This window comes from Colobus angolensis, unplaced genomic scaffold (genome assembly GCF_000951035.1).
Source record: "Colobus angolensis palliatus isolate OR3802 unplaced genomic scaffold, Cang.pa_1.0 Scaffold91, whole genome shotgun sequence".
Lineage (NCBI taxonomy): Eukaryota > Metazoa > Chordata > Mammalia > Primates > Cercopithecidae > Colobus > Colobus angolensis.
In genome coordinates, this window is record NW_012123043.1 from 1,267,970 (window position 1) to 1,289,863 (window position 21,894).

The window sequence follows — 21,894 nt, forward strand, 5'->3', positions numbered from 1 at the left end:
TTCCTTCCTTCCTTCCTTCCTTCCTTCCTTCCTTCCTTCTTTCCTTCTTTCCTTCCTTCTTTTTCTTTTCTTTTCTTTTTTTTTTTCTCACTCTGTTGCCCAGGTTGGAGTGCAGTGGTACAATCTCAGTTCACTGCAACCTCTGCCTCCTGGGTTCAAGTGATTCTCCTGCCTCAGCCTCCCAAGTAGCTGGGACTACAGGCACATGCCACCGAGCCCAGCTGATTTTTCTATTTTTAGTAGAGATGGGGTTTCACCATGTTGCCCACGCTGATCTTGAACTCCTGACCTCAGGTGATCAACCCACCTCAGCCTTCCAAAGTGCTCGGATTATAGGCATGAGTCACCCACTTACAGTTTTCTAAACATATACTGTTCCTTCCTGCCTCTGTGGCCACTCCTGCTCTTCCTCTACAATTGGAATTCTGCTCCAACCTCATTCCCCAAACCCCATGTCTATTTTTCTATTTCCTGTCCATATTTTAAAACACAAACTAAGTCACTTTCTCTGGAAATCCTGTCCTATACCTTCCAAATGGAACAGATCGTTCTCTTTTTAGTGCCACATTATTTCTGGCATAATCTTATTGAAGAGGTTTGTATGTCTCCTGCAATTCATGCTCTTGTCTGCCTCCACATTAGAGCATACATTTCTAAAAGCTGATTATATCTAACTTGCCTTTGAATTCCTAGTGTTGGTGACCATGTCTTACGCATGACAAGGGCTTAATAATTTTTGTTGAATAACAATGAATTAATAAATTTATATTTGTTGTAAAGATATTTTTATCACTCAGCAGAAATTGTTGACACTAAAAAAAAAAGGTGCTATGAAGGTATATTATCAATCATAATTTTATCCAAGTTAAGGAATGAATCAGGGCTTCTGGTCTCTGAGTAATTAATGCTCCACATATATGAAGAAACAAATAGTTAATAACTACATTTTAGAAAACAAGAAAATTATAAAACAAGAATAAATGTCTCAGATGCATCATTTATTTGTGCATCAAGTCAACAAGTAACTAATGAGTTTCCATTAATGATATATATTATGCATATTCCTGGATTTACAGTGATAGTAAAAATAGACTAGACTTTGCTCTCATGGAAGTTCCAAGTTCAGCTAGGAAGACAGACACTCATCTGGTAATCATCCAAATATAAATTTACAAGCTGGGGTTGTTGATACGGCAGTAAAGCACAGAGAATTATGAGAAAAATGATATGGAGGCACCTGATATGTTTCTTCCTTTTCATGTTTTTGGGGATATTTGGTTAGTTGATTTGATATTTTGGTATTTGCATTAATGTGGTTTTGTTTATTCTGGAAAAATAAGATAACACTCAATCTTCTATTTTCTTTTAGCTGAAAAATATGCAAACATCACTGTGGATTACTTATATAACAAGAAAACTAAATTATTTACAGCAAAGCTAAATGTTAATGAGAATGTGGAATGTACAAACAATAATCACACACACAATATTTGCACAAACAATGAGGTGCTTAATCTTCCAGAATGTAAAGAAATGAATGTTTTCGTATCTCATAATTCATGTACAGATCCTCCTAGAAAATTAACATTAGATGTGCCACCAGGTAAGTATCAATTTATTTCTTTTCATAAATTTATAAAATCAGTACACTTTCGCGTGTGGTGTTCTCCACTGGTCACAGGAACTGGTCTGGTGAGAGAACAGGGCTGAGGAAAAGGAAGTCCCTTGGAAAAGAGTGGGCGAACTTTCTGCTTTCTTAACCAAGTAAAAATGATAGAGTCATATAAGCCTTCTATTTACATTCATAAATCATCACTTCTACTTCTTTAACAGGGAGATGTTCATGTGCACTAAATATAATTTATCCTGCTAAGTGATTGTCTACAAGCTTTCTTTATTCTCCTCTGCTTAACTGAAGTCATTAATTATATATGTACATATATTTATTCTTTTTTAAGTATAAGTTTATCTGAAATATATTAAGGAGAAACATAAAGGATTTGATGTGTACAGAAAGAACTAAAATACATTCACAGAAAGGAAGGTTATGGTCATGTTAGGGAGATAAAGCTGGTTTTGTCAGCTAAGCCACTGCTGGGAAAGAGGAGGGGGTGACAGGCGTCGGGCAGACTCCAGGGAAGCATCTCTTAGCCAAATGCATTCTGGAAAAGGGATTCCAGAGCTGTGTAATTTTTTTTAAAAAAGTAATATCATTTAATAATTCAAGACTGTTAATAAATTTATTAACATTTAAATATGTTAAAATCCATTTAATTTATTCATTTTCCCTAAATATACTGAGATAAATTGCCAATTAAACACAGAAGATAACAATACTTAAAAATGCGTTTCCCAAGAGGGAAACCCCCAATACTCTTTATAATAATCATTCAATTAAAAGTAAATAAAGGCCGGGCGCGGTGGCTCAAGCCTGTAATCCCAGCACTTTGGGAGGCCCAGACGGGCGGATCACAAGGTCAGGAGATCGAGACCATCCTGGCTAACACTGTGAAACCCTGTCTCTACTTAAAAAAAATACAAAAAACTAGCCGGGCGAGGTGGCGGGCGCCTGTAGTCCCAGCTACTCGGGAGGCTGAGGCAGGAGAATGGCGTGAACCCGGGAGGCGGAGCTTGCGGTGAGCTGACGGCCACTGCACTCCAGCCTGGGAGACAGAGCGAGACTCCATCTAAAAAAAAAAAAAAAAAAAAAAAAGTAAATAAAGAGTAAACAAAAAATTGAAGCTATAAACAAAAATACAAAACAGAGTGAGTGTTTTTTTAAAATGTGCAAAAGCTACGATTTTATCAATGTTTGCTTGCATTTCATTTTTAATGTAACTTATAAATGAAACACTACCAAAATATATGGTGCTAAACATAATAAAGTAAATAATAAAAAAACCACCAAATCCCTAGAGTTATTAGACTTTCCCCATAGCAATCTCAATACTTACCAAATTCTATGTTATTAGCATAATTTCAGTGGCTTTAACTGAGAATTTAGGAATGAGTGAGGGCTTGGGGCACACATTATGAAATACTAATCAAGTTTATTTCTGTATCTTCTTGACAGAGGTTGAAAAGTTTCGGTTAGATGATTGTACAAAGGATGTAGAAGCAAATACCACTATTCATTTAAAATGGGAAATTATTAAAAGCTTTACTTGTAATAAAAATAAAATTACCTACAGATTTCAATGTGGTAAGAATATAACGTTGACCAGAGATTTTTTTTTTGTGGTACAATGTTGCTCTAGATATTATTTAATTTTACTCTCTGTCCTTTCTCTCTTCTTCTCTGCCTCTCTTGTTCTCCCTCTATTTCTCTTTTTTCTTTCTTGTCTTTTTCTTGGTCTGTGGTATATTTAGAGTCAAATAATTAAATTATCTATACCATTTAAACAAATTCACAAAATAAATTAATACTTCTCATGAAAAATAAATATCTAAAAATTAAAAGTCAATTAATTTACAATAATTTTCTTGGCAATTATTATAAATATTAAATAGAGAATTATAAATGTGAAATTAGAAAATAAATGTGTGTGTGAAATATCGCATCGATATACTCATTTGAAATATTTCTTTATTTCAGGTGATAAAACATCTGATAAGGAAGACATTTATTTAAAAAACCTTGAACCTGAATATGAGTATAAGTGTGACTCAGAAATAGTCTATAATAAGAACAAGTATACTAATATAACTAAAATTATAAAAACAGATTTTGGGAGTGAGTATGTTACTTACATTTATATATAAAATTGCTTTCCTTTTCATGTTCTTATAATTCTTTGAGAATCATAGGAAATGAGTTGTCTTTTTACTGTTTTTGATACTTTTTAAACATATGCTTTTTATTTCGATGAAGCTCAATTTATCTATTTTTACATCTTTTGCTTATGCTTTTGGTGTCATATATAAAAGTCCATTGCCAAGTCATGCAGATTTATCCATATGTTTTGTTCTAAAAATTTTATAGCTTTAGCTCTTAAATTTAGCTCTGTTACCCACTTTGAGTTAATATTTGTGTATGGTGTGAGGTAAGAGTCTAATTTCATTTTGTTGCTTATGGCCATCTAATTTTTCTAGCACCATTTGCTGAAAACATTATTATCTTCCCCCATTGAATAGTCTTGCCATTCTTATCAAAAATTAGTTGACCATAATGATGGGTTTATTGCTGAACTTTCAGTTTTATTTTATTGATGTATATGTCATGCTTACACTGTCAATTACTGCTGCTTTGTAGTAAATTTTGAAATTGGAAACTGTAAGTTCCCCCAAATTCTTGCTTTTCCTCAAGATTGTTTAGAATATCTAAGGGAACTTGGAATTCTGTATGACTTTAAGGATCAACTTTTCAATTTTTATAAAGAAGCCATCTGGGATTCTTTCAGGGATTGCCTTGAATCTGTAGATCAGTTTGGGAAATATTGCCAGCTTAACCATGTTAGTCTTCCAGTTCATGAACACAAGGTGTCTTTCCATTAATCTTGGTCTTCTTTAATTTATTTTAAAAATGTTTTGTAGCTTTGTAGTTTTCAGCACATTAGTCTTATAATTCTTTTGTTCAATTTATTTCTAGTTTAAGTTTATTTCTGGTTATAATACTGTTGTTTTCTTAATCACATTTTCAGATTTGTTACTAATGTACAAAAATACAATTGATTTTTCTGTATTGATCTTGCAATCTGTCACATTACTGAGCTTGTTTATTAATGATAATATTGAGAAATTTTTGACACAACTTATTAATGTGATTCTAAATTTTGTTTTGTTTTGATTTGATTTGATTTTGAGATGGAGTCTCGCTCTGTTGCCCAGGCTGGAGTTCAGTGGGCGATCTCGGCTCACTGCAACCTGTGACTCCTGGGTTCAAGCAACTCTCCTGCCTTGGCCTCCCAAGTAGCTGGGACTACAGGCGCGTGCCACCATGCCCAGCTAATTTTCTATATTTTTAGTAGAGACGAGGTTTCACCATGTTAACCAAGATGGTCTAGATCTCCTGACCTTGTGATCTGCCCACCTCAGCCTCCCAAAATGCTGGAATTACAGGCGTGAGCCACCATGCCCAGCCCATGATTCTAAGTTTTATATAAAAAGGATAGTTGAACACTAAAGAGTCTGCCTAAATCCATGTCTCCTCAAAATCCTCCAAAATAATATATGGCTACAAGAAGAGCAAATAAAACTATGTAAAAACTATATCCTCAGCATAACTAGAAAATTTTAATATATTTTTTAAGTACCAGAATTATTACATTATTTGTAAATCAATATAACAAAATAGAAATCCCAGAAAACTATGTTTTGTATTTGAAAAAAGCACAAAATGTTTTCAATGGGGGAAAAATAGTCTTTTCAACTAATGATACTGGTATCTCTGTAGAAAGAAAATGAACATCAGCTCTCACCTCTCAACAAACACAAAAATTAATTCAAAATGGATCCCAGACCTAAATACTAAAGCGATAATTATAAAAATTCCAATCAAAAGACATAGGAGAAAATGTGTGCCTTCAGCAAAGATTTCTTAGGGCACAAAAGCAAGAAACATCAAAATTTTGATGAATTGGAGTTCATCAAAATTTAACATTCCTGCTCTTTGGATGACGCCATTAAGGAAATAAAAAAGCAATACATTGTAAAAAATCAAAATTAATTTTTTCAACAACAGAAGTTTTTCTAGAATATATAGAGAACTCTTTCAGCTGCAAAATAGGAATAAAATAGCTCAATTGAAAATGGACATTTTTAATATATACTTCACAAAAGAGGATATACTAGTGGTGAATAAACACATTAAATGATGCTCAACATCATTAGTTATCTGAGAAATGCAAATTAAAACAATACTGAGATGATAATACTACACATGCATTCAAATGGCTAAACTTAAAAAGACGGATACTAGTAACTATTGGTTAGGATGTGCAGCCATGACCCAGGAATTTCACTACAGGTATTTACCAAAGAGGAAACATGACAAAGCAGATTCATTCATAGTAGCCAAAACCTGGAAACAACCCAAATGTGTATTAACTGCTGAATCATAGGTAAAACGTGGTATATCTTTACAATAACTACTGATAGATTTTTAAAATGTAACTATGACACATGCAACTAAGTGAATGAATCTTCAGAATGTTACATTGAGTGCAATATGTTAGGTGTGAAAAAGTACTTACTGTTTAATTTTATTTACATGCAATGGATAAAAAGACAAATTTAACCTGTAGTAACAGAAAGTTGATTAGACGCTATGTGAGTCTGGCCAAAGGAATTGAGTTGACTGGGAAGTGCCACAGAAGGACATTTTGGGATCACAGAAATTTTCTTCATCTTGATTGTGGTGTTGGTTATGTGGATGTATACATTTGTTACAACTCATTAAACTATATCTCAAATGGGTACATTTTAAGGTCAATTTTACTTCATACACTTTATTTAAACATTTATCAGTTTTTCTCAGTTTCAAATGACTAGTTACTGAAAGCAATGACAAGTGCTACTCAATGACTGCTACATTTATTAGTGCTGTGAATGCCAGGTTTTCAGCACAGCAAAACCTACAAATCTCAGGATTTGTATGCAGTATCTGGGTAATAATATATATGAATAATGTGTATGAAAAGAAGAGGGGGTTCTCAGATATCTTCAAGTCAGTGGAATGCTTAGGTTTCACAATGCCAATCTGGTGTGACATTTACTTTGTTAAAGGAATTTACTCTAAAACAAATTAAATAAGCCCAGATGCATTTCTTTAAATTTTATTTTTAATTCATCATTTGTCAAAACATGGTTATCAATAATGCATGCTTATAATATGAAGAATGCTTTACCTATGTCTTATTTTTCATATTACTTAACATTCTTATTCTTTTAACAGTTCCAGGACAGCCTCAGAATGTTGTTTGTACAAGTGAAGCTGCACATCAAGGAGTAATTACCTGGAATCCCCCTCAAAGACCATTTCATAGTTTTACCCTCTGTTATGTAAACAAGACAGGTAATCTGTGTAGAATTTAATTTCATCAGAAAAGAGAAATCAAGAATTTGAAAGTACTAGAAATTTTGATCGAACCAGTGAGCCACGAAGCTCTCTGCTTAGAGACTGGATAGGCATGGTATACACCCTGATCTTAGAATTGCTTCCACTCATTCAAAGCTTTCCAGCCTCAGAAATGACTAAAATCCAGAACATTCTAAATATTTGCTTGTCTTTCTTGATCTTAGTTTAAATCTTTGTGCTGCAAAGCCTAGAGACAGAAAATCTCTGGATGACAATACTCATTTCTGTCTTGCAAGTATTTTGTAAGTGATTTTAACCACTTTGAACTCATCATTCAGACTCCTAAACAAACCAACAAGCAAGCAAACCCCTTTTAAAACTTGTTTCAGCTGATAATACAGACAAAATGTTGGGTGAATAAAAATGAACATGGGACCATGTAACCACTGAGGCCAGTTTGGTATAATCTTGGGAGCATAGTTCTAAGTTTAGAATTAGACTTCTGCAGAAGTAATGCATTAAATAAATAAATAAATAAATAAATAAATAAATAAATAAATAAAAACCAAGAAAGAAATGTGCTATGACTAGTTCACTCATGAAATGTTCAAATGATATGCTATTTAAGAGAACAAATATCTTCTGGACAATTTAAAGGATCTAAAATGTTTGTAGAAAATAACATCAGTGGAGTATCTCAGAGCATCCTTAATGCCTGGGATAGCCCTTTCTCTATTCTTTTATCCATAGGTTAAAATAGGAGTGAAGTGAACCTCTTACAGAATTCTGTCACTCTGTGCTGTGGGGAAGGAACCATACATAAATTTCAAAACTTGAAAAGTTAAAGACTATTTTTCTTCATTATATGATTTTATATTTTAATGGCTTTTTTTTTTTTGCTAGTGTCTTTAGGTCTTAATAATCAGACTACTAAAGCAAAGTTAGATAAGCATGTAGTTTTCAAATTAACATTCAAAGGCCAAGGAAAAGAAATATATATGATATATTTGAGGTTATGGTAAATTTAAAAGTTAAGTCTACGGGAAGAAAAAATGGAAATTCCAGGAAGATAAAACAGCAGAGGTACTGTCTGCCTCATTGGACACCTCTTTTGCAAACACTTTATGTAGCTTCTATGAGAACACATTGTTCGTTTCTTTTTTCTCTTCTCTGAATCTTCTATTCACTCTCCCTTGCTGCGTTCTTCAATGTCTACACTCTCTCTAATAGAGAGTATTGTCAATGTCAGAGTATATGGTAGACATTTTATGCATTTATGGCTCTTTTATATTTTACACAGTTTTTTTTTTAACTGTATTTCCACTGTATTTGCATAATTAGGGTAAAAAGGATGTAATGAGTTAGTAGCAGTCTGTGAATTTTGCTTTGTTTGCTGGCAACTAGCATGGGTCCTTCTTATTGGGCAACTAAATAGTGTTACTCAAATTTAATAGCTGTCCACATAGAACACTTAAACTCATCTAGCTGAGAAGGGGAAGCTAGATGATATCAGGCTGTGTGTTTTCTTTTCTCCACAGCCAACGACTGGTGACTGAATGCAGCTTTCAACCATGCCCTGACACTGCATATAGGGCTCTTTGGAGCCAGCTCTACTCTAAACAGCCTGCTCTGCTTTTGTTTTCTTCTTCATCTCAAGCATACACTTCTCTCCTCTCCCATGTTACCTAAGGCAAAGAGAGTTGATAGGATTATAGTATTGTTAAGGCAATTTAACTTTTCTCACCATTTTAAATAAAAGTACTATTAAAAATCCACAGGAAGAAAGTCTATGAAATTTGCAGTTTGTATTACTTTTTAATCAGATATTAAATTTCACTTCATTACTTCACAATTTAATTTTTTCAGTGTCTCTAAAAGAGGAGAAAAAAATGCAATTGACATTAATTTAGTTTTCTTCATTTAGCAGGTATTTTTTATTACGTATTATTTAAAGATTTTTATCAACTATTTTAATAACTCAGTGGAGATGTGCACACATATCTTCATAGTTCATATGATGAAACTGAGGTTAACAGAAAATGTGATAGATGTTCAAGTTTAGTAGCTTGATCTGTTTTCTTTCTGCTCCTGTGTTTGTTTGTTTGTTTGTTTGAGACGGAGTCTTGCTGTTGCCCAGGCTGGAGTACAGTGGCGCCTCTCGGCTCACTGCAAGCTCCCGCCTCCCGGGTTCTCGCTATTCTCTTGCCTCAGCTTACGGAGTAGCTGGGACTACAGGCGCCCGCCCCTATGCCCGGCTAATTTTTTTGTATTTTTAGTAGAGACGGGGTTTCAGTGTGTTAGCCAGGATGATCTTGATCTCCTAACCTCATGATCCGCCCGCCTCGGCCTCCCAAGTGTGTTTGTTTTTCCTCACATTTTTAGCATCAAATATTTTGGAGAACTGCAGTTTTATCTCATTAACTTAATGACGGCAAGTGACAGTGAAGCTTCTTGGTAATTGGAGAATTGGGGAAGAGACCTTTTGTGCTTTATTGGATTTAAAGGATTATTTTTCAAGTTATTGAAAGCAATAGGCACCTTTCAAGACCACCATGATGTTGCTGGAAATTATTTTGTGTAATGCCTTTTATTTTTTTAAGAAAAAAACAGAACAAATTGCTTAATCTCTCTGTGGCTCAGTTTTGTCATCTGTAAAATCAAATGATACTGAGTACCAGTTAATAGTTGCAGTGATGGTTAAATTAATTATTTCATGTATACCCCTTGAAGCAGTGCTTGGCACATACAGTGAGTTATTGTTTTTTAAGATCATTATTGATATTATATTATTATCACTGTAACTGCTATCCAGAAACATGTTGCCACTCTAATCATCCTCTTTCCTGATGTCACTTGGCTACTCAAAAATAGTAGCAGCTGGTGATTTTTTTACTTAACAAGTGCTAAGACTTCTGCCTGAGTGTGAAAACACACTTAGACACTGTCCTACTTCTCATATGCCTCCCCAGCCAGAGCTGTTGTCCTGATCAGGTTTGTCCCTAAACTCAGAAACATTCCTTCTTTCGTTTGTAAGGTTTTCTTTTCTCCCTTACATGTACTCAGTTCCACTCACCTTTCAGTGAACAACTGAATTCCACTTCCAGCATGAAACTCCCTCATTCTCACAGCTCCCATTAATTACTCTAGTGTTCAAATTACTATGATAGAATCAACCTAATGACTGATAATCAAATGGATTCTGCATGTAACATTCAAAACAGTAGCTAATACTGATCGATGTTCAAAGTTTGGAGATTACATATCAGAAAAGGTTTTCCAAGAAAGAATCACTCTGAAACATGCAACTCAAGACTTATAGTATACTCTGGGGGCTGTGTTTTCTCAGAAAAAAAAGAGATCATCTTTGCAAATGAGTCTGAACTCATTAAATATTTTATGTACCAAATTAATGATATAATATCATAATTTTTCAATATTTAATTTTACCAATGATAATTGAATTTGTTTAATACACTGGCTGATAATTATAGGTACTTTTGAGTATCAAGGATGTACTTATTTTTCAATCACTCAATAGTTTGAAGTCCACTTGGAACAATATGATGTAGAGACCAAATTAGATATGTGGTAGTACTGACTTTTAATGACTTTCTAAATTTTTTCACGTTTTTCCTCAGCAAAAAAATGCCTCAATCTGGATAAACACCTGACAACATATGATTTGCAAAATTTGAAACCTTATACAAAATATGATTTATCATTACATGCCTACATCATTGCAAAAGTGCAACGTAATGGAACTGCTGCAACATGTTATTTAACAACTAAAAGTGCACGTAAGTTATATGCTTTAATGCTTCTTTCCATAAATGGTAAAAAGCAAGGTATTGAGAGGTGACAACGTGCTAGCAGCCCTCCCTCTCGGCGCATCCTCTGCCTCAGCATCCACTCTGGCAGTGCTTCAGGAGTCGTTCAGCCCACCACAGCGCTGTGGGAGCCCCTCTCTGGGCTGGCCGAGGCCAGAGCCAGCTCCCTCTGTTTGCGGGGAGGTGTGGAAGGAGAGGTGCCTGTGGGAACGGGGGCTGTGCAAGGCGCTCACAGGCCAGCGGCTCACAGACCAGCATGAGTTTTGGGTGGGCACGGGCTCCACGGCCCCACACTTGGAGCAGCCAGCTGGCATGGCTAGCCCAGGGCAGTGAGGCGTTTAGCACCCGGACCAGCAGCTGTGGAGGTTGCACCGGGTTCCCCAGCACTGCTGCCCTGCATTCACGTGCTCCAATTATGGCAGGGCCTCAGCCGTCCCCGTGGGGCAGGGCTAGGGACCCGCAGCCTACCATGCCCTAGCCTCCCCCTACCGCCGTGGGCTCCTGCACTGCCTGAGCCTCCCCTACCAGCCACAAGCACTGCTCCCTGTGCCGTGGTGCTGGGTCCCATCTACCGCCCAAGAGCTGAGGAGTGCTGGCACACTGCGTGGGACTGGCGGGCAGCTCTCCCTGCTGCCCTGGTGTGGGATCCACTGGGCGAAGCCAGCTGGACTCCTGGGTCTGGTGCAACTTGGAAAACCTTTGTGTCTAGCTAAGGGATTGTAAATACACCAATCAGCACCCTATGTCTAGCTCAAGGTTTGTAAAATAGACCAATAAGCTCTCCTTAACATGGACCAATCAGCATGATGTGGGTGGTGACAGATAAGGGAATAAAAGCAGGCTGCCTGAGCCAGCCAGCGGCAACCTGCTCTGGTCGCTTTCCACACTGTGGAAGCTTTGTTATTTGGCTCTTTGCAATAAATCTTGCTGCGGCTCACTCTGTGGGTCCGTACCATCTTTATGAGCTGTAACACTTACTGGGAAGATCTGCAACTTCACTGCTGAGGCCAGTACGAACCCACCAGAAGGAAGAAACTCAGAACACTCCGAACATCAGAAGGAACAAACTCCAGACACACCATCTTTAAGAACTGTAATACCGTGAGGGTCCGCAGCTTCATTCTTGAAGTCAGCCAGACCAAGAAACCACCAATTCCGGACACAGTATGAACTTTCTAGCCAGCAAGATTTCTATCTTTATTCTAGCAAAAACATTTACCTGGCACATTTGTTAACATCTAGGGCTTATAAACTTGTAAAATCAAAAAATTAAAAAACTGTTATCCTGGATTCTGTCTCTTCTTCAGATGTAGTCATAGAATTTTAAGAACAAAGCATAAAAGCATCTTCACTGGCATCAGTTTGTAAAATTTCAAGCAGTTAAGTACTTAAGCAACTTAGATTAAAACATTCACTGTTTGCTGTTGACTTTACTATCTGGAAATATTAATTGTAATCAGAAACCTAGCAGTGTCTCCTAAAGCATTAGCCTACTGACCTCTGTTCACCTGATAAAACATTTCATAAAATGTAATATTTTATTAGCATTTTCTTCTCTTCGTTACCCTCAACTACTTACTATTTTATTTTATGTCACATTATCCATTTAAGATTTCCTTTCAATGGCGTTTGGCTCTTGCCACTAGTATAATCTCTCCATAGTTTCTAGGGCTGAAGCTAGATCTGCTAACCTCCATCGAGGACAGGGAAGAAGAAATGCCCTGTTTTAAGGCAGCATCTATAGCTCCAGAGACCCTAACGAGCCCTATATTTGTAAAGAAATGTTGTGCTATTTGGGGCTGAATGTAAAACACTTTTAAGCTCATTTAGGTTTTGATTTGAAAGTTCAGGTCCTGGAGCTCTATGCATTTGTTGTTTTCTTGAGTTTCTATATCACAGAAAATGCAGACAATTTGTTTCTATTCCTGAAGAACCCATCTAGGTGTTTACCAGGATAACATTAACACTGCAGGAAAGGAGTATCTGGATTGTATAACAGGCCTTGGAGGTTTCCCAATCAACAACATTTTTCCTCTCCTCTCACAAAACTCCCTCTCTTCCCCACTCCCCTTCCTTTTTCTCTATTCTCTAATTCTACACACTCTCCTTCAGGGATTGCAATAACTCTCATGGCTTCATGTACAACCTATATGCTAATACCGAATAAATAAGTGATTTATTTTTCAGGGTTTTGATATTGCTTTTTAATTTATGTACTATCATAACTTCCTCATTTATAACCCCCAAGCTAACACTTAAAATACTTTATAATGTATCCAAGTATTGTCAAGTAATTTACATATGCATCTATTAAATTATTAATAACAAATCTTTCTTCATTTTGATAGCTCCAAGCCCGGTCCAGAAGATGATTGTCTACACGACATCAGATAATAGTATGCGCGTCAAGTGTGAGGCTCCCGAGGACATTAATGGCCCCAATGGACGTTACCATCTGGAAGTCGAAGCTGGAAATACTCTAGTTAGAAATGTGTCACAATCTAAGTGCGATTTCCCTGTAAACAATCTTCAATATTCAACATACTACCGTTTTAAGGTAAAAGTATTCTCTCTACATTACTATAGTACCAACATACATGACAATGATTGATTCATAGTACTTAAATAACTTTAAGACCGCTGTTCACATGAGATTGAGAAGCTCTGATGTGTAATGGAATCATACTTAAAAAGTCTCAACTATTTGACTCTAAAATTTTTATTCCTATAACTAAAGTCAGTGGTATAAAGCAAATTGTTTCATTGGAATATTTTAGAACTTCAGTACGACTTAATTATAGTTAAATTATTGCTTCTATGTTAAGAAGCGCAACACTTTATGCACAACAGATTATTACTTTACCAAATCTACCTTATCTTTACTTTGGCTTTCTGTCTTTATTAATGTGGAATTTTTCACTTGCAAAATTTCACAGGTACCTTGAGATTAGAAAATATTTGAAATAAATCCTAGAAAATGCTAGTGAGCTTACAGAATTTAAAATACTCATTATCTCACTGTCTACTGATCATATTTTGTACATATATTTTCACAATATACACATTTGTATGCATTTAACACATGTATTATCAACATTCTGAATACAGTTTGGTAAGCTGTATTTTTAATACATCACTATATCATGCACACCTTTCTATGTTAAATATTTAACCACTATGTAGTTTTTAATGACTGTATAATATTCTATGTATGGCTTCATCATATTCTATTAACTATAACTATGTTGGTCTCTAATATAAACAACATTCAGATAACACACTTATTGGTAAAGCACAATTTTTGAATATGTCTTTAATAATTTGTTTCATAAATCCCTAATAATACATTTATTGAATTAAAAGGAATGTATACGTATTTTGAGTTTTTTTGGACATGTAACTTTTTTTTCTATAAAATTTACCAAATTGCCCTTGTGTACCAGTGCATGAAATGACTGCTTCTTGAGAGGCTCACCAACACTGAACATGCCTTTCTTTTTCTTTATTTGGAGGTTGAAATATAGTATGAAATATATTTGGAGGTTGAAATATGGTAAAAAACTTTATTTTAATGAAGTTTCTTTACTTATTGTTCTTTGCGTTATTCTTTACCTCTTTTATCCAGTTTTCTCTGGAGGACTGCCTTGAATATTAATGATAGTAAACTCTTTGTCACATGCATAATAAATGTTGTTATCGGTTTATAATTTGCCTTTTGATTTTCTTCACAGCACTTTAAGTCTTACGTAATTCCCCTTTTTATTTTTAAATATATTTGGAGGTTGAAATATGGTAAAAAACTTTATTTTAATGAAGTTTCTTTACTTATTGTTCTTTGCGTTATTCTTTGCCTCTTTTATCCAGTTTTCTCTGGAGGACTGCCTTGAATATTAATGATAGTAAACTCTTTGTCACATGCATAATAAATGTTGTTATCGGTTTATAATTTGCCTTTTGATTTTCTTCACAGCACTTTAAGTCTTACGTAATTCCCCTTTTTATTTTTAAACAAATGTATCTGTCACTTTTATTCCTGTTAAATAGAAATTTCCATAGTTAACTTTTTAATATGATGTTGACAAACGACTCCATATTCTTTTTTTGTTTTGTTTTGTTGTTGTTTTTTGTTTTGAGATGGAGTCTTGCTCTGTTGCCCAGGCGGGAGTGTGGTGGCGCAATCCCAGTTCACTGCAACCTCTGCCTCCCAGGTTCAAGTGATTCTCCTGCCTAGCTTCCCCAGTAGCTGGGATTACAGGCACCTGCCACCACACCTGGCAAATTTTTGTATTTTTAGTAGAGATGGAGTTTCACCATGTTGACCTGGCTGGTCTGGAACTCCTGACCTCAAGTAATCCGCCTGCCTTGGCCTCCCAAATTGTTGGGATTACAGGCGTGAGCCACCGTGCCCGGCCCATATTCTTTATCACTTAAAGAAGTGTTTTTATATTTATAAACTTTTTGGTTTTGCTTTTGAACTGGAAATGTAGGTTAGATTTTATCAATTTTTATGGCATTATGATAGATGATGGCATAGTTGTGATGGCTTGGTGTGATTTGTTTATATGATGCAAAACCATTGTCACATTCTAAGAGAAAAACCCCTGCTCTGTCATTGTGTGCTACTCTCTCAGAGTATTATTGAAATCAACAGTCTATTATTTTATTGTCTTTATTAGTAGATATTCAAAAGGAGATGATTCAGTGAGTAGAGATGTTGTTGACATAGGCGTTGGATGACATCATTCTTATTAAATTTGGTATAAAGGTTACACTGATCTGATAAACACATTGCTTATATGTTCCTGTTTTTCTATATCATATAACTTTTTTAAAATTTTTATTTTTATTTTTTTGAGACAGAGTCTCGCTTTGTCAGCCAGGCTGGTGTGTAGTGGCTTGATCTCAGCTCACTGCAACCTCCGTCTCCCAGGTTCAAGCGATTCTCCTGCCTCAGCCTCCCAAGTAGCTGGGATTACAGGCATGTGCCACCATACTCGGCTAATTTTTGTATTTTTAGTAGAGATGGGGGTTCACCATGTTGGCCAGGCTGACCTGGAACTCCTGATCTCAAGTGATCTGCCCACCTTACCTCCCAAAGTGCTGGGATTACAGGCATGAGCCACTGTGCCAAGCCTATATTATATAACTTTAAATAGTATAGGAGTGATTTGTTCCTGAAAAATTTGTTTTCATTCCTTTCATGCAGAGAAATTATTTAAGACTCATTTACATTTTCTTTCAATAGGATTAGTCTTTTCAGATATTTTAATCTTTTTGAGTGAATGTGCCATATATACTTTTTTCAAAGAATAGTCAATGTAAAATAAATATTTTGTTATTGTCACCTCATCACATATTATACTTCATTTCCCACTGCTTCCCCAGTGTCCATTAAGCTCCAGGTGCACTGGTTTCTCTGTAGTTTCTAAGAGGCACCTAGGTGTTACTCTCTTTAGCCACCTCACTCCACGCTCTTCCCACTTCCTAGAATATGCCTCTCCCACTCTTCAAATCATATAAGTTATTCTGGAAAAATATAGGTTTACATCATATTAAAATAGAACCTTAACATTCAAACGAGGAGATAATTACTTAGTTTCGAATTCTCTTCCCCCACTCTTCAAAAGACTGTCTTTTGTTTTCTTCATTATACTTACCATATCTTCTTTTTATGCTTATTTCTGTCTCCGCTATCATGCTTTGTGTTTACACCTTCATGAGAGAGCAGTCATTTCAGTTTTTTCACCATTGTGATCTCTGGATAATAAATTAATGAAGTCGATTTATTATTATTACTTTTCTTTTCCATAGATTTATTTTGATGTTCTTCAGGTGACTTTCAGATTAAAACTGTTTTCATCCTTGCAGTTTCTTTTTTTCATTTTTATAAGCTAAAAGAAGAAAAAAGGCTATGGATTGTACTTTGATTGACTCTATCCCATGTCTATATTGTTTATCACTAATTTCTGAAGGCCTTCACATGAAATGTAATCAATGATTCTTAAAGTAAAACATTTTGATTATTGATGATTTCTAATTAGCCTGTAGTTATAACTTGGAAGAGTTTTTAATATATCCATTATTTAAGAGAGATTTTCTACATTTCTGGTGCTTTAATTTCTTCTTGCTATTAATTATTAATTTATAAAAGTTAATTGGCTTTTACAATTTCTGCTTTTTTGGATTTGTAGAATAATTTTTACAGCTCAGTGTATAATATTTATGAATATTCTGTGAATATTGGGTAAATTTTATGTTCTCCATAGGATAAAAGCTTAGATATACATTTGTCACATTTATTATATATATTATTCTCTTTGAATGAGATTATTCAAATATATTTTACTTAAATTTTTTTGGTCAAAGATTTTACTTCTCTTTGGCTCCTTTCAGTTTCCCTGTATATGTAAATTGTTTTCACTTTATTTGCATTACTTTTTATGAGACACAGGTGTTTATGATCCTTATGCCTATATAGTAAACTTTTTAAGGACAATTTAAAAAGTATGTGCATTTTATGCATAATTCTAGTAAACAGCATATGGTTGAATTTCCTTTTTAAATGAAATATTAGCCTATTAATAGGGAATTTTAACTTTTAATTATGAACATTTTGATGTATTGGATTTTATTTCTTCATCCAGTTTCATTTTTTAAATAACAATTTAATAATTGTTTAATAACTATTAATATTATTATTGCTAAGTGAGATAAGATATCTTTCTGTCTTTCAAATACATTTGACAACATACCGACATAACCTTGAAGTTTAACTTTAAAGTAAATCAGCATACTTTTAATGTAAATACACAGCATAGTATGAAAAATAATATATATGTTTTACATTGTGATATAATGTAGAAATAATTAGAAAACTAATTATTTTATTTTTTGTTACTGAAATTCAGGCCTATTATCACAATGGAGACTATTCTGGAGAAGCAGTTATTGTAGATGAACCAACATCTTGTAAGTTATCACTGGGCTATTTATTATATATATTAAGATATATATAAATGCTTATAAAGCTATGTTATTTTACACTTATAATCACATTTGATTTTTAAATGCTTAAATTATGTCTTTACCATAAATATGATATTTTTAATTGTCAAAACCATATATATATAGGTTAAATATATTAAAATACAATATCTTAAATTCAAGTTAGGAGATTCAATTATTAAAGGATTGTTGAATTCATGAGGATTTATATACCCAAACTATTAAATTATGATTATGTTTATGAAATATCGTTATGTTAGTAACATTTTTTGCATACTATTTTAGATTATCTGTTTATTTTATTGTCTCTTAAGCATATGCTTAGCAGAAGTGGGCCTTTGATATAAGTCTGTCTTGATTTACCTAATGGAAGCTATGATAAGCACTCCCTAATAACAATATAGTTATGTAAATGTTTATCATTGATATTTAAAATATTTTAATCAAAGTAAAGATGTACATGAAAAAATTACTTATGATTAAATTTCATTATAATAATGAAAATAACAGCTGCATGTTACATTCCCCAACCACGATTCTGTTTGCCAGGCAACCACTTTTAACCATTTCTACTTTTGGGTCTCCTTATGGTTTCCTTCATATTTATAAATATATACACACACACACACACACACACATATATACACACACACATATGTACACATATATACATACATATACATATATACACACATATACATATATACACATATACACATATATACATATATATATATAAAAGCAATATTGTATACTGCTCTTTCTAGAGTTACTAACATTACCAATTGATCTGAGCCTATAGAGGAAGGAGACCTAGTATGCTATTTTGGGCTTTTTCTACCGGTTAACATTGTAAATAGGATTATTTAAACTGTATGTACTTTGTTGTCAGCAACTTCTAGGTCTTTCTATCTTTGCCACTTCTAGGTCTTCCTCTCTTACATACATATGCATGTGCACAGTCACTGATATGAATGCAAAGTCAAAAGAGAAAATATAAAAACAGCTTATTTTCCAAACTGCTTTACTAAGCCCTCTGTAAAGTTTTAGTTCTTTCTGCTCTGATTTATGAAACAAAACCTCTTTGTGTTAAATGTCAAAAAAAATCCAGCAAGATAGCTTTGATTTTATTTCCACATTACCTTTTTCTTTTATAATATCTTTATAATAAAAATGACTTCATGGAATCTTTCCTATTAAATTGTAAATAATTTATAGCAGTCATAGACTCAGCTGAACATCTTACACTTACATCTTAATAGGCCAGATCTGAAACTATTTCACTTGGAAAGACAGAACAGAAAGCACAGCATGCTAGCAAGGGAGCCTGGCAGTAGGAATCCTTGCAGCAGGAATCCTTGCAGCAGTGCACACAGTAATCCAGCTACTTTTCTTATGATACTCTTAAAGACAACTGAGATATGAGAGAATGAGACCACATGTGTAGGTGTAGGAGCTGCATTCCTAAAGGAATCGTATTTCTTACACTATTTCCATGGGCATAGCTTCCAGACATGCCGACGGGGGAGGGTGTGCTCAGTTATGAGCCAGCACTGCACTCAGGGAAACACAAAGCTAGTACTTCCCATGAGGACAATAGAGTTTATATATAGCACTCCCTGTTCAGGTGTAGTTTAGCAATCAAGGGTCATTTTGCCATTAGCAATGTTGTCTGGTAACCAGCTAATATTCCACTTTTATCAGATTTCCAGGTCAATAGAGCCAAAAAATTAGCCCACATCCTTTTTCCACAAAGGAGACAACATTGTATTCACTCTCCGCTCACAATATCATTACCCTAAGAGATAAATAATATAGTTACTTTTAAAATAGTGATATCTATTCCAGGAAAGGACTTGGGTTGTGAATCGCTAGGGTACAACTACTAGACATGTGTTGTTGGGTTTCCCCAGCGTAACATTCCACCACCCGTATTTTGATGTCATTGTCAATTGAACTCCTGGGGACCCTTTCTCCTTCTTCTGATCTGGACTCTCACATGCCATCTTAAAATATTCCTCCATCAGTTTTCTGGTTTAGATTTGCTGTGTCACACATTTTTTTTTCCTTCTGATTTCACTAACATATATACTCTAGTATAAGAAAAAAGTATTCCAATTCTTCCATACATAAAAATATCTTTATTCTACTCTAGCACTTGTTCAGTGTATCGAGTAGGTATAAAATTCTAAGCTAAAAGTTTTAGAATTTAAAAATTATTTCTGTCTTATTTTCTTGAATCCAATTTTACTTTCTAATTTCATCCTGATTCTCTCTCTCTCTCTATGTGTGTATATATATACATACACACACATGTGTATACACACACACACACACACACACATATATATATATATATTTATTTATTTATTAATTTTGGTCTGTTTCCAAGTTTTCCTCCCCTGGAAATATTAGGTTTGTCTGTTTATTCTTGGTCTTACCTGAATTTTTTGTTTGTTTGTTTTGCTTTGTTTTGTTTTTGTTTTTAGAGGGAGTTTCACTCCGCTCTTGTTGCCCAGGCTGGAGTGCAGTGGCACAATCTCGGCTCCCTGCAACCTCTGCCTCCTGGTTCAAGTGATGCTCCTGCTTCAGCTTTCCAAGTAGCTGGGATTACAGGCATTCACCACCATGCTTGGCTAATTTTTGTATTTTCAGTAGAGATGGGATTTCACCATGTTGGTCAGGCTAGTCTTGAACTCTTGATCTCAAGTGATCCTCCTGCCTTGGCCTCCCAAAGTGCTGGGATTACAGGTGTGAATCCGGCCCTGAATCTTTTTCATCCATTTTTCTGGATACTATTGACTTTTGTAACCTGAAGATTTATGTATCTGATAATTCTTTGCTGCATTTTCTTCCCGTAGTCTTTTGTCAAGTCTATTAGTCATAGAACTCATAAGTCGACTTTTTATATTGGCATTCCCCTTTGGTGTTGACAGTTTCCTTAAGAGCTTAGTTCTTATTGGTAGTCTAGTCATAGTCACAGTGAGACAAAAGGAAAGGTTGATTAAATGTTCTGTGGTCCTTAGAAGATCTTGGTGACTGAGGAGATTTCCTGTGATATTGCTGATTTGTTTTTTTCTGATATCATTCATTATCACCAACAATCAATTAATCTGCGGAAATTAATCTCCAGAATCACCCTACTCCTTGTCATACGGTAAAGTATGAAAAAGTGGTTCTTCTCACAGTAGGACGGGAAGATAGGTTTCCAACTATTGCATATGTGGACAATTACATTGTCCTCCTAATTTTAGTCCTGCACCTCATCCCTTCTCTGTACTGGGCCTGACTTTATTCTGAGTCTCTCACTGCTTTCATTTAATTTTCCTTCTGTCTTCTCCTCCCTGGTAGTATTTTTTCAAGAAGATATTTGTTGTTGTTGTTGTTGTTGTAAATAGACATTTGACTTCCATGTTCTGACCCATGTTTCACATTTACTGCATAGGTCACTTTCAAATCTGAGACTCAGGCATTCTGAGCAAATGGAATCTGTTCCTTTGATTTAGGCTATGGCCTCCTTTCCTTTGTTTTCTACCTTCTACAACTTGTTGAAATTGCTCTACCTCTAATTTCCCTTCTCTCATTTTCTCTGTCATTATAGATCTACGACATTTTCAGTTCTTTAATATTAGCAGAGTTCCTGGAAAGAAGGGGGAAACACATGTGTGCTTAGAATGCAAGCTTTACCTTGAGACTTGGCTATTTTATTATTAAGTTTATCGAGAAAAGTCTTATGCTGCTTAATATTTTTTATAACCTAATTTAATTAATTATTATGGATTGGAATGCTAACTTACAGTCATTTGCAGTTTCTTGCAAAATCTCACTTCAGAGTATTCTAGAGGTTAGATGTTGCCTCTGATGAGGTTTTTATTCACAAAATCTGGAAACAATCATGCTGATTGATATATGTATACTAGTAATCACTGGTATGGATTGACAATTTCAGTGAAAAGAATTTGAGATAGAGATAAGACAAGGAACACTATGGGTCATTTTAGGAGCCTATTGCAATAAGAACTTCTTGCCTAAAAATGTTCACTGCCA

General features: G+C 34.7%; 1 protein-coding gene across 2 annotated transcripts in view; it reads left to right on the forward strand.

Annotated features, from left to right (window-relative positions):
- PTPRC (protein tyrosine phosphatase, receptor type, C) overlaps window positions 1-21,894 on the forward strand; it is a 121,413-nt gene that overhangs the window by 68,634 nt on the left and 30,885 nt on the right. For both annotated transcript variants that reach the window (XM_011931695.1, XM_011931696.1), the window contains 7 exons: window positions 1,370-1,603; window positions 3,074-3,202; window positions 3,596-3,733; window positions 6,893-7,012; window positions 10,654-10,812; window positions 13,191-13,399; window positions 17,751-17,811. In XM_011931695.1, the coding sequence (XP_011787085.1) occupies window positions 1,370-1,603; window positions 3,074-3,202; window positions 3,596-3,733; window positions 6,893-7,012; window positions 10,654-10,812; window positions 13,191-13,399; window positions 17,751-17,811 (1,050 nt within the window). The remainder of the gene's footprint in view (window positions 1-1,369; window positions 1,604-3,073; window positions 3,203-3,595; window positions 3,734-6,892; window positions 7,013-10,653; window positions 10,813-13,190; window positions 13,400-17,750; window positions 17,812-21,894) is intronic.